Source organism: Prosopis cineraria, unplaced genomic scaffold (assembly GCF_029017545.1).
Source record: "Prosopis cineraria cultivar Desert tree isolate PC_DT_omini unplaced genomic scaffold, ASM2901754v1 PC14, whole genome shotgun sequence".
NCBI classification, from domain to species: Eukaryota; Viridiplantae; Streptophyta; class Magnoliopsida; order Fabales; family Fabaceae; genus Prosopis; species Prosopis cineraria.
The window spans coordinates 5078276-5091699 of NW_026555345.1; the positions used below are offsets into that span (position 1 = coordinate 5078276).

The following is a 13424-nucleotide window of genomic DNA, read 5'->3' on the forward strand; positions in this document are numbered from 1 at the left end:
ATATCGCTTTTAAGTATGATATAAGTATTTACAAATTTAACTTCATCAATAACTAAAATGATTTAAAAAATTATAACTTTTTAAATCGTAAAGGGGTGTTAAAGAAACTTCACACTGAAATTTAATCTCAAATATATTCATTGGGACCTGATTATCATTATTGCATTTTGTAGGATTAAATTACTTCTCTATTTTAAAAGAATTTATCTATCACTCTCCTTTGATCAATTCAATGTTCATCCCAAATGAAAGTCAAGACCAAAATTCCCCCCTCCCCCCCACCCAAAAAAAAAAAAATGCAAGACCTGAGCTACATAATAAAAAAATAGGCCCTTTTTTGTGCTGGTCGGCGAAGGCCAAAACTTTTAATCAATATGAGCCAACTTCAAGGGGTTGCGCATGCGCCATACAAGTGGCAGTGAGTAGTTTTCATTTCCATCAATTACATGAATGACCGTGTGCGAGTGTCCAAAAGACGAATCTACCCTTTACACTTGTGTATGTCTCAACTAAGGAGAGATTTACTCTTTACCCTCAGTCTGCTATCCGCAGAGCTTACATGTTATTAAAAAAACAAAAAAAAAGATGAATAATTTCATCGAGGCAAGAACTCACTGATAGATATTTCATTTGAGGCTCTCTTGGAGCTTCGAAAAGTTTGATCCGAATCAGATAATTCTGGCAAAGTCACTGCCTTTGAATGAATTAAGAATGGTGGTTCTTTGGGAGACGGTAATTTAATCGAAAGATTACTTAGATATGAAACAACTTGAGTCATTGTTGTCCTATATTCTGGATTTTTCTGAACACATAATAACCCAATCTGCATGCACTTCATTGCTTCAATTTCACAAGAAGATTCCCTCACATAAGGGTCCAATACTTGCAATGGTGTTCCCTCATTCCACAGCTTCCACACCTAAAATAGTTTACCAAACAATTAGATATTTATCAAGTTCATACTCTTTGATTTTCACCTTACCATATTAGTTTGCATCAAACAGATAAGATCAACAATATGATTATAAAAGGAACAACACAAGTAATATGATTTGATATACTTACATTAGTTAATAGATATGTATCATATGATGTGGCATTCCTCTTTCCACTTAGCACTTCTAAAATTATAACTCCAAAACTAAATACATCAGATTTTTCAGAAAATTGTCCATATATTAAATATTCGGGAGCTATATAACCACTATAAAATTTCAAAAAGAAAAAAACCCTGTCAGACTTAGTATAAAATCAAAAACATCCAAAAAGGTCAACTTAGGCATGAATGAGGAAATATAAGAAAACTCATAATGGTAATAAATGAGATATATGAAGCAATGTTCACATACTAAATACAGAGAATCTCCTTTTGTTTCTCCTATATAGCAAGTTAGGAAGGAGGGATATCAAGACTTACTATGTACCAACAATTCTATTTGTGCATCCATGGTCTTCATCTATAGCAATCATTCTTGCCATACCAAAATCTGATATTTTTGGATTCATCTTGTCATCCAACAAAACATTGCTAGGTTTGAGGTCACGATGAATAACTTTAAGCCGAGAATGTTCATGTAGGTAAGAAAGTCCTTGTGCAATTCCTTTAATGATGTTGAAACGCTCAAACCAATTGAATAATCTTTGTTTCTCAAAATTTATATAATTAATAGTCAAATAATTATGAAAATAAATAGAAGTAACAAATTAGTAGGAAAGATCCATATAAATGATGTGCATAGATATTTAACCATAAAATGAAAAAAATAAGGTTAGAAGTTTTGTACCGAATAAGAAGAAATCAATGCTCTTGTTAGGAACATATTCATAAATAAGAATTTTTTCTTGTTCTTCCAAGCAAAATCCCAATAACGTCACCAAATTTCTATGTTGGAGTTTGGCTATAAGCAAAATTTCATTTTTGAATTCTAATATTCCTTGCACAGAACTTTTTGAGAGCCTCTTGATAGCAATTTCTCGTCCATCCGTGAGAACACCCTACAATACTTAATCGAATTATCAGGCAGTTATATAATTAGTTTTGGTAGTTAAGTTTAGCATGTTACCTTGAAAACTTCTCCAAATCCTCCTTTTCCTATTTTGTTTGCTTCAGAAAACTTATTTGTTGCGGCTTCAATTGTTGCCAAGCTAAATTGCAAGGATTTCATGTTTGAACTCTCTTCTCCAACTGGTTCAGTATATGTGAATATCAATGTAAGCATGCTATGGTCAGAAATAAACATAATTAAGTTTAAAACTGAACAAACAATATAGATTACAGTTTTCTTTAAGAATAGACTGGCTTCTGTTCTTTATCTTTCTCCTTAGCAAATAGCAACCCACCGAACAAGAGAGGATCACTGAAATGACAATGGGGGCAATGATCTTGACAACAATTAGTGATAATCTAGTGCTCTTTCTTTCTCCTGAATACACATGACACCAAACAAACGCGTCATTTGTGTTATTAGTTAAGAGCACAAGATAGTTCATGGTGATGACATGGATAAAACGGGACAAAAATGCTTTAGCATTTGAAAGTTTTGTACCTTTTTTTTTAAACCAATTTTACCGTTGCGCTTTATTCTATTGCATTTAATTTATAGGGAAAGAGAAACACTTTAAAAAGCAAGATTTAAAAAAAAAATCAATTCCACCGTTGTGCTTTACTATTCTATTGCATTTATTGGGAGAGAGAAACACTTTAAAAAGCATAATTAATTGTTCAATTTTCAGATTTTCCAACCATATTTTCTTTATGATCAATATTGGGATATTTAACATTAGAAGTAACTATGTTACATTTTAATTCATTTAGATGCAAAATTATTATACCAAATATTTTAAAATATTAGGTGTCAAAAAATAGTTCAGAAGTAAAACTATATGTTTACCCTAAATTTAACAGTGAATATTGTTAGTGTTTTACATCTAAAAATGTAATTGAACCGGAAATTTAAAAAAGTGTGTGTGGAATTAAATGGGGAAAATAACTCTGTGCGCACACTCATCCGTATGTGCTCACATCCCTCAAGTGTGAATTCATATTTACAAGCTCTCTATATCACAAAGGCCATATGATCAGAACAACTTAATTGGGAGTATATCTTGAGAATATAGTTGTTTGAGAATCAGATAAGCTGCATATAGTATATATAATGAAGTTTAGAAATACCTCGTGAGGAAGTTGTATTGGTAGGTGGAGCAAGAACAGCATTGGTGATGGGCAATGATAATTGTACTGAAGAATCAATAGCTGTTGGATCATAGAAAAGGAAATGATCAAATCTAATATTGCAGCTGAATTTGATAACTCTACCGCCAACCTTGTCCTGACAACATACTGATATATCCGAGATAGCCTTTAGTAAGCCATCGTCGCAATCCTCGTTAGACAAATCAGGCATGCACTGGGCAAGACCATAAACAACAGTTCGAGACTTATCAACTGTTGCATTTCCCACAGCCAACTTACGATGAGAATCACCAGCTGCAGCTATGCTTTTTAGATTTAGCATTAGACGATCAAGCGCATCTTTGTACTTGTTTTGATCTGCTGTTACCATTTCTGGGTTGCGAAAGGCGTAGTAAAAGTCAGGGTATTGGTCTGTCTCAGACAAGGAAGGATTTGAGTATCGAAAAATGCACAAGTCATAGTATCCAAATGCCTCCTTTTGATTTGGACACAGCTTTGGGAGAAGGATTGTGGCGTTGCTGATGCAACCACGGCAAGTTTCAGGCTTCACATCTCCCCTGCAGAGTCCAACTGCGAGAGCCATGTCAGGGTCCTGGCCATAAGAGGAAGTGAAGAAGCCATAGTCGACTTTTGTGACGGAAGTGAAGTTAGAGAGAAGGATATTGAGGTTGGTGTGGTAGGCACTTGTATGTGTATAGTTTGCTTGGTTATTGAAGCACTTGTAATATACGAAAGGCTTCTGGGCGGTGAGGGTGAGCAGATGTGAAAAGAAAGACGAAAGAAGAATCAAAGAAATAATAGACATGATCGTGAAGGAATTAGAGTCGAAGTATGTTGGGAGTGATTAATTTTATGGATAGAGTGTTAAGTTATTTGCAAATTGCAGCTGAAATGGTAGTTTCGTACAGAAACAGAGGACGCCGCTGGCTGCAGGGCTCAACTTGCCAACGAACGTCCATTGACTTACATCGTAGAGGGGGAACAATTTATCTAACCCTACTTTTCTGACACACACAAAAAAAAAAAAAACTCTACTTTTAGCATCAATAATAATAATAATAATAATTTTGGATATTATCAATTCCATTCAACTTATATTTAGATAAACAAATATTTTTCTTAAAATGTGAAACCAACAAAAGTCTGAAAAAACCGCATAAAAATTGAAACAGAAATTATTTTTAACAACCAAGTGGACCGCATTGTGGACGTGTTTCAAGTTTCAACCTTACGCGTTTCACGTAATTAAGTGCAGCAAATAAATGGGATTTGGATAGATGCGCCTGATATGATAATAACCGTTGAATTTAATTGAATGGTTGTTAAAACTTTTGTCATATGCAATGTTTTAATACCCAAATTAACTTGGTTGGCAAAGTAATTTGGTTCAATCATTTGGTCTGTTTTAACAATTTACTTGAGTTAGTCCAATTTAATTCAGATGGTTCTCGAAAACCCAAAAAAAAAAAAAAATTGGGACTCAAAACAATTGGACTATTTTTGACCCTTTTTTATTTAAATATAATTTTTTATTTAATTATTATGTTAATAATTCAACCACCAATCAAACCATGAGAATCATAATTCCCTGACTTCTCTAATTCATTGTACAGATTAGTTTTTAAAACATTGATCATATGATATTTAGAAAGCATCAAATCTCAAATTTTTAGAAGGGACAATATATGTAAGATTTGAAGTCTAAATTGGTCCTTATATATTTTATTAAAATTTTAAAATTTGAGGTCTTTCATGTACCCTCCTTTAAAAAAAATATATAGGCATTTTTTTAGGTTATATATTCAAAAATATAAGACACTTTTAATTTTTTAACATGTAATTAATATTTTTTTTAAATTTATGTTACACATTAATTACAGTAAATAAATGAGATTTGGATCAAAGTAATATAAATTCACTTGCTCAATAAATGTCTTCTGTGATATGTTAATAATCATTTAATTTAGTGGAATGACTATAAAAAAATTGAAGTCTCATTCTATCTTGGGCTTTGTGAACAATTCAAACCCATCCTATGATTCTAATCTCAATGAAAAGTAAGTTTCCTTCCAGTCCCTGATTTTCTTATTTGCCTTGTTATCTTTTTAAATATTCGATCATTTAACTTGTTAGATAATCAAGTATTGTGTTTTGAAAACCAAACTATACCAGACAGTTCGATTATCACCCGCTGATAAAAACATATCAATCCAACTAGATGAATCAATTTAATATTTGAATTAGTTTGACTTAGATGATTTTTAGAGAATTAAAGTTGACTTGAAAATCAGAGTAGGTCAACCCAATTTAAAGCCAAAAAAAGAGAAAAAAGTTAAACTAAGTCACTTAAATTTGCAATTTCTTCTCTAATCTCTAGTTATCTTCTGTCTTTTCTTTTGTAATTTCTGATTTATTGTCCATAGCCCAAGCTCAATCTTTAACCTACCCTTGAGCCTCTGCTTCAAGCTCTAGTAATTTAACTTTTGGCATCAAGATCGAAAGTTCATGAGTCATGACATGACAGCATGCCTCTAGATCTAGCATTTTGCTTTGAGATTACGAGCTTGTATTGACATGCCTCTGCCTTTAGTTCCAGCGGTCCAAGTGTCTAGTCTTTGACATCAAGATCTCAAGCACCATCAACAAATTAATGTTTTATTTATATATTTATGTATATAAATATTATTTTTATTTAATTTTTATATCACTAGTTTGATTGTCGGTCTAACTGATTGAACTATAAAAATGACAACTCATTACTCTTTTCAATTTGATGTCTGATTTAAATTTTAAAACATTGCTTGAGTGTAAGAGATAAGCATTTCATGTTCAATATTATTAGTTACCCATATATACCAAATAATGTTCTTTGAAGTAGTTTTTTTTTTTTTTTGGCGGGTGGTGGAGCTATGGGTAGTTCTGGAGTCAATGATGCTGAGCTAGGGGCAATCATTATAAATTTAGAGCCTGTTGACATTGATTGACGGTCTTCTGGTATTTTATTCCTCAATTTACTTCGATTAAGGAAGTATCTATAACGATAATTTTTGAAAACTTTCTGGAATTGTGCTTTCGGATGAATGCTTGACTATTCTACTAATTCTAGCCTTGTGGATTGCATGAGAGATGAGGTGACGGTGGCTTGAATTCTGGACCTTTTCTTCTTTGAATACATTTTTTTTGTGCGTGGTGAAATTCTTTAAATACTTTTCATTTGTCGTCTTTAATTTGGAGCGACTTGCTGCAACTAATGAGTTATCTTTGATATTTTGATCTTCATTTTTTCTATGGTTGCTGTGTTTGGATCCTCTATGGCTGTTTAATTAAGATTTTATGTTGCAATTTTATGTTGTTGCTAAAGCTTCTTTGGTGTACAGTTGCTCAAGCTTTCTGCCGTCATCCTCCCCGTCTCTATTCTATCTTCCCCATTTGCATATGCAGCATAGGCTGCGTGAGGAGCTAAGTCGCCGGAGGAGTTTTGTGGTGCTGCTGTTGAGGTTGCTGTCGGCCTCTTCTTTTCCTTCTCCGTTGCAGCTGTGTCAGAATTTTGTCCTCCCCTGTTCAACATTGTGAGCTCCTCTTCTCTCCTTCTCATTTCCGTCTTTGGTGAATTTAAGGTGAGAAGCTTCAATCCTTCCTCCTATATAGTTGCTGTATATGTGTGTTGTTAGTTTAAGTTTTGGAATTTCTCTTTTCTTTTCCTTCAACTTTATGAAATACAGAGATAGGAATTGGGATTTCTTTGTGTTTGAGATTGATTTTATGGTTAAGGAATACATATTTGGGAGGCTGAATGGTCCAAGTTTCTTTATTGTAAAATTTTGGAAGTTGGAATAAAAGAAAGAGTCTGGTTTGAATTTAAGAATCAATGCACAAAAGGTGCTAGACAAAATACCTATTAGAATAAGTTTTGCTTGATTTGGAAATTTTCTAAAATTTTATTAATTCTAGTGAGAATTATAGTCACTTTGGGTACTATTTTTTGTGGTATAATTTGAGTATTGCAAAAAATTTGATGAACATGGAGCTAGTGTGTAACTAAGTAATTCAAAGGAGTTGAATGGTTGTTGGGAAATTTTTGAGTAATAGATATGAATGTGTTAAAGAGAGTTATTTGGTGGTTAAAAATGATATGCACACTGAGTATTGATAAAAAGTCTAAGAGAAAATTATATTTTAATTGAATAGTTAGCTATGGCTATGGAGAATTTTTTGGGTATAAATCTTGGTTCTTAAACTTTAAAATCATTATAGTTAATTATGGTTGATTTAAGTCTGGAAGGGAATTTCTGTGACATGAGCAGTGTTATTAGAACTAGTCTGGCTAGTTCAACCGGTTGGACTGGGAACCGGCCATATGTCCAATCCCGAACATTATCTGAACTGTTCAAAATGTGAACCGAGACAAAACTGGCTAGACCGGTTATGAATCGAGAAAAAACCAGAAAAACTAGTGGATTAGTTGGTTCTACTAAGCTAGAGAAAATGGCCAAAAAAAAAAGACTACCATGCCCCCAAAAAATGGAGAACTCTAGCAAAAGGGGAAGAAGTTGTAGAAAAAGAAAAACAAAGGAAAATATTGAAGAGAAAAGAAGAGCATAAAACATAAAAAGAAGAAAAATGCATCAGACTTTTACTTTGAAATTTCAAAGCTGCTGACGTCAGGCTTTACGCCCTTTCATTATCATCAAATTTTAGAGTCTCTAAGCATTTTTTGGTTTTCTCCTCACCTTGCCTACTCTCTCTAAAATGGGTTCTGCAAATGAAAAGCAGTTAATGTGACAGCACTTGTGTATTTGGCGAGAGAGAGAGAGAATGGGGGGAGAGAGAGAGAGAAGAAAGAAAGTTTCAAATCAAAATAAAAAAGTTAATCATGCATCATTTTCTGACACACTCTTTCCAATACACCCACACTTAGTGTGTGTTTAGATAAGAGAAATAATCAATTTTTTATCTCAAAATTGATTTTTTGATCCAAATTACTCAAAGTCAAAAAAAATCAAAAATTGATTATGAGTTAAGACGTGCGTTTTTCCGTAAGCTCTCATAATCAGTTTTTTACAAAAAAATTACTCAAAAATGTTGGGAAACAATTACAAAGAAAAGCCTAAGAAAAAAATTATAAAAAAGGCACAACATTAAATAAAAATAAAATCAAACTCTCTTCTCTTAATTTTTTTTTAATAAAATTCAAACTTTATATCCTCAAAAAATTAATATTTGATATTTAAAAATTAAATTATATAGTAATTTATATAGTTAAAATGATTCTGATTAAATTATTCAAACATCTTCAATTTTGTTAAATTAATTTTAAAAAAATAGTATCTAAACATATTGTGTTATAACATAATCAATTATGATTAAAATCTACCACTCAATTAATTATTTTCATAATTTATTATACCAAACTAAAATTCAAATGAGCACTTATGCATTAAGTCTCAACTCCCAACAACCTGCAACATTCAAAAGTTGCTAGATTTTTTTTATAATTAAAATTGTATGTATTACTATTTACTAGTATTATTACATGCAATTTTAATAGTTTTTGTATTTTAAATTATAAATTTTTATTCATCTTTGTATTTTTTAAATTTTATTTTTAACAACAGTAATTTTCTGTGAGTTTTAATTATAATTTTAATATATAATATTTAAAATTTATTAATTATATTGAATTAATTTCAAACAGTCTGACCCCTGTCAGACCATTGAACCACAAACCAGTGCCTTGATTGGTTTAATGTTTGATCCGATTCTCATAACATTGGATATGAATAAAGGCCATTAATTAATTTTCTATATAATTTATATAGGATGTTGAGAAAAAGAGAAACTTTTTAGGAATTGAAAGAAGTAAATCTTTGAATTTAAAGTATGATAGGTAAGTGATTAGCGTCTCAAAGATTTATTAGCAATTTCACCTCCAAAAAAAAAGGATAAAGGTTATTCATACACTACTTCTTCCATCTATATGAACTTTTGATTCCTCAATAACAAATGACTGAATATTTTAATTTATTCTTACTCAATGATTATGATTTTAATGCTATTATCAACTATCATACACATAAATATTTTTATTATATAATTTTTTTTCCAGAAAGAGTTAGATTTATGTCTCAAATGAGCATTCAAAGTATTTGTTTATGTGTAATGTTTGATGTTTGATTTTATGTTTAATGAACAATTAATAATTATGATTCTGGCATGGAATTTACACTAATGAATTCATTTATAATGAGAAACGTTAAAAAAAGAAATAATATATTGATTTTATAGAAAGCGATTAATTATAACGTTATTTACTAATGGTAGTACTGTTAATTCTTGACGCGCCATGGTTAAATCCTAGTTAACTTGATATTATGAGCATTATACTCACGCTTGTTTTGTGAGCCTTTTACCTGCACTTGTTTTATGACTTTAGTCACACTTATGTCGTGACTTTAAGTCACGCTTGTTGATTACTAACTCTTGTGAAACTTATTAGTTTCTTAACCTTACAGACTTTATGTCTATGCTTGTTAATCGTTCTGATAAAATTCTGGTAAAACATAAATTTTGCAAACTTATTATTATTTTTTAAATTTATTTCATTAAACAAACTGTTGTTTGATCGTATTTGATTTTACAAGGTAAATTATGTAACTCAATTATTTAAGACAGAGATTGTAGCTTAGATAGTTAAACTTGATTTCTCTATTATTTGTAAATTATATATATATATATATATATACATATATACATATATATTTAAGTCTACTAATTTTATTATATACGTTAAATTTCTTTTTAATTTTCATAATTGTTGTAAATTTTTCATTTTAATCCTAAAAATTTTATTGTTGAGACACTATTATTGAAAAGTATTGGTTTAGTCTCAAATAATGTAGCTACATCCTACTGACGACTAAGAGACTTTTTGATAAGTAGGGTGGAGATTTTGTTTTGTAAATATCTCTTTTGATGTAATTGTGAAATTGTTGCATTATATTTTGAAGATATGATTAGGTGTTCCAAATTATTGAGCTGGGTCCTTATTTTTTTATACATTTTGTCTGTTGGTCGAAAGAAGCAAGTTCTTAGTTGTTGTAATTTTTACTTAAAAATTATGCTGTAGAATTTTGGGAGGTCCTGTTCACAGGAGCAGTTTTGCTGAAATTTTTACAAGGCATTTGTTTGAAGGAAAAATATTAAAGATATTCTAAATCCAATTCAAACATAATTATAATTTAAAAAAATAGAAAATTTTATTAAATTAAAGCTTCAAGGATATGTGTTTTCTACATGTTTCATACCAGTTACTCCCATATTTTTGGGGCATGACACACGTCTGGTTGAAAGTTTGGCTACAAGCATCGTCATTTCAATTTGGATCGAGTTAAATGTGAGGACGCACAGAATTTCGAAAGCAAGCGATGGATGTTAGTTTCATTTATTCAGGTTATTGGCTGGTGGAGATCTCTATGCCCCAATCTATATGTATATTTTTCTTTCATTCAAACTTTGCTTGAGATCGCGATGTACAGTATATGAATTATCTTAACTGTTAAAGAATGTCTCATTTAGTCATTTAATTTCACTACGCTTGTGAATTTCTTAAGGACACATCAAAGTTTATAATTTCACTGTACTAATTTTTTCTTGCTCTTTATATTAGTATTTTCCAATTTTTTTTATCTATATGATGCGATGGGGAAAATTACACGTTGCATCACATGGACAATATTCCTTTACTTGTATCAAATTTAAATTTGTTGTAAATTGTCATGATTGTGGCCTCTACATTGAGAAAAATTATTGTATGTCTTTTAAAGTTTTTCAATAAAAAATTGATACACTCATAATCCTCCCAACACTCATTTACTAATGGTTGTTTTAAATTTATGAAAATGCTCCCCGCCGGTCTGCCATATTGGAAGCATTTCTTTATATAAACGCATCAAAAGACCTTTTTTTTTTTTTAAATTATTGTAGTGTGAGCGAATGTAACCCTATTCTTTATAGGTTTGACATCTCACTGTCTTCCACATACTTTCGGATATTTCTCTGTACCTTTGAAGACTAAAAGAGTTTAGTAAGTTGTGTGTCTTTATACTTTCAAGGTAAATGAGATTCTCAATTACTCGATTATATATTTTCTCTAGAGGCATAGATTTTTCTGGTATGCTCATTAAACTCAACTCAAATCATTTTATTTAATTTTTGAGATGTTTTTAACATTTAGACCACTCACCAAATTTAAATTTGAGCTCTCCAGTTCAGCCGCCAATAATTATTTTAATTACAGCAAAAAAAAGTCGGTCCTTATAATGAAATTTTTAAAATTTGAAGTCTTTCACATAACTATCACTTTTCCTAATTTCAAAACGTTTATTGTATGTACGAAAAGATTACTTCGGAAGTTTAATATAACAAAGAAATTTATTGATTCACGCGTTTTACTTTTGCAGGGAAGAAGCATGCATGCTATGATGAGAAATTAAGAAAAGCTATATATCTTTTTCTAAAAGAGAAAGAAATGATGCCATGCATACGAAGTCTGAAATAGGATTCAATCCATAGGTTTCGTTACATCTACTGTGTTCCAGAAATATACATCATCGGGTTATGCCAGATTGCTCGTACGATATATCCCAAATTTGCATGAGTGATAGTAACTCATTTGCTTTGTGTTCTTCATGTTTCATTTTTTCTCAATTAACTAACTTGCCTTTAATTTCTTTGCACCCAAAATCTTGTAAAAACAGGCAGAGGCGAGACAAGAACTGGGTTTACCTTCGCACAAGATTGCAGGGATAGCTTCTACAAACTACAACTTGGCAGGACACCATTTCTGCATCCCATGACATCCTCGGGTCCATCCCCACACTCGTGCTCATTTGCAATGATTAAAAAAATTAAATCAAACGGGATGGCTGGATGGTCAATTGTCAAACTAACGGTTCAACCAAGATGAAAAAATCATTTAGAGAGTTGGGCCATGTTGGACCGATAGTCAAATCAAAAATTGGGATTAAGCCAGGAACTGAATTCAGTTTTTAAAAACTAGACTGTTAAAAAACCTTTTTTTGTTAATTTTTTATTAATTTTTTTTAAATAATTAATTTTTTTAATCATTTGATGTTATATATTGCATCACGTGACTTGTTAAGTTGTAATAAATTTAAAATATTTAATTTTATTTTTAAATAAGTAATAATTTTATATTTATTTCTTATATTATTATTATATACATATATAATTTTTTAAATTTAATTATTATATCATCAGTTCGACTATTGGTCCAACCTGGTTGGATCAAGCAAACTGTAAATAACTAGTATTTTCAGTTCAATATCTAGTTTGGTTATAAAAACATTGCTCATCAAATTATGGTGCTTATCACCTTGATGAGATATGGATTGGCTAGATCTATTCTGACCGTCTATATCTAAAACTTTTAATACATATTTATATTTGTATTTTATATTCATCAAAATAAAAACTTCTAAAAAATTTAATAAATCTACTCATCACCAATTTTGGATAATCTATATATACTTAATTTAAATAGTTTGAATTTAATATTACATTATTTTATAATTTTTATAAATTTTTAATCCGAACTATCCCGTGTTTGTCTGAATATTCAATTTATAAAAATATATATAAAAAATTTTAATATTAAGTTAAAATCATCAAGATTACATTTGGATTATTTAGATTAATGATGAATGGATTTATTAAAAAATTTTATTTTTAATAGATATAAAATAAAAATATAAATTAAAAGCTTTTAATATGAACTATTTGGATTATATCTAGACAATCTAGATCCGTGATGAGTACTTAAGATGAACATTGATGCATGTTCAATAGCTCTTATCTCTCTTCTTGGAAATGTGTGAATGTAGAAAAACTAGATCCTCACTCTGTGCTCATCACCTATAAAGTGATTTGGGCCAATCATTTTCTCCTCAAATGCTCTTTGCCATTAATTTTAATTTTTATAAAAATATTTTTAATGTTATATTTATCAAAATAAAAATATATAAAAAGTATAAAAATTATTATTAAATCTAGACTGTTTTTTATGCTTATTGGAGGATAAATGTCATGATAGTCATCACCCTTGATGAGATTTGGACAATTCAAGTTTAAGTTTTTTATTTTATTTTATATTTATTTAAATAAAAATATGTAAAAAATATAGCATTCTTTAATAAAATTACTTATCAATAAT

The 13424-nt window shown here is 30.2% G+C and overlaps 1 protein-coding gene across 1 annotated transcript; it reads right to left on the reverse strand.

The window, feature by feature from the left end:
• Nucleotides 1-351: 351 nt before the first annotated feature.
• LOC129293778 (cysteine-rich receptor-like protein kinase 44) lies at nt 352-4092 on the reverse strand. The gene is made up of 7 exons (XM_054931885.1): nt 3173-4092; nt 2277-2423; nt 2064-2185; nt 1785-1995; nt 1418-1655; nt 1066-1204; nt 352-919 (listed from the first exon to the last, which is right to left on the reverse strand). Exons 1-7 carry the CDS (start codon nt 3996-3998, stop codon nt 596-598), a joined length of 2007 nt encoding a protein of 668 aa, XP_054787860.1. The 5' UTR covers nt 3999-4092; the 3' UTR covers nt 352-595.
• Between the last annotated feature and the right edge of the window lie 9332 nt (nt 4093-13424).

Coding starts and splice junctions, on each gene's coding strand:
- LOC129293778 (XM_054931885.1), bottom strand. CDS start 3,998: ATGTCTATTATTTCTTTGATTCTTCTTTCGTCTTTCTTTTCACATCTG. Junction 1,996..2,063: donor GATTTGGAGAAGTTTTCAAG/GTAACATGCTAA, acceptor TAAGTATTGTAG/GGTGTTCTCACGGATGGACG. Junction 920..1,065: donor ATACATATCTATTAACTAAT/GTAAGTATATCA, acceptor AAACTATTTTAG/GTGTGGAAGCTGTGGAATGA.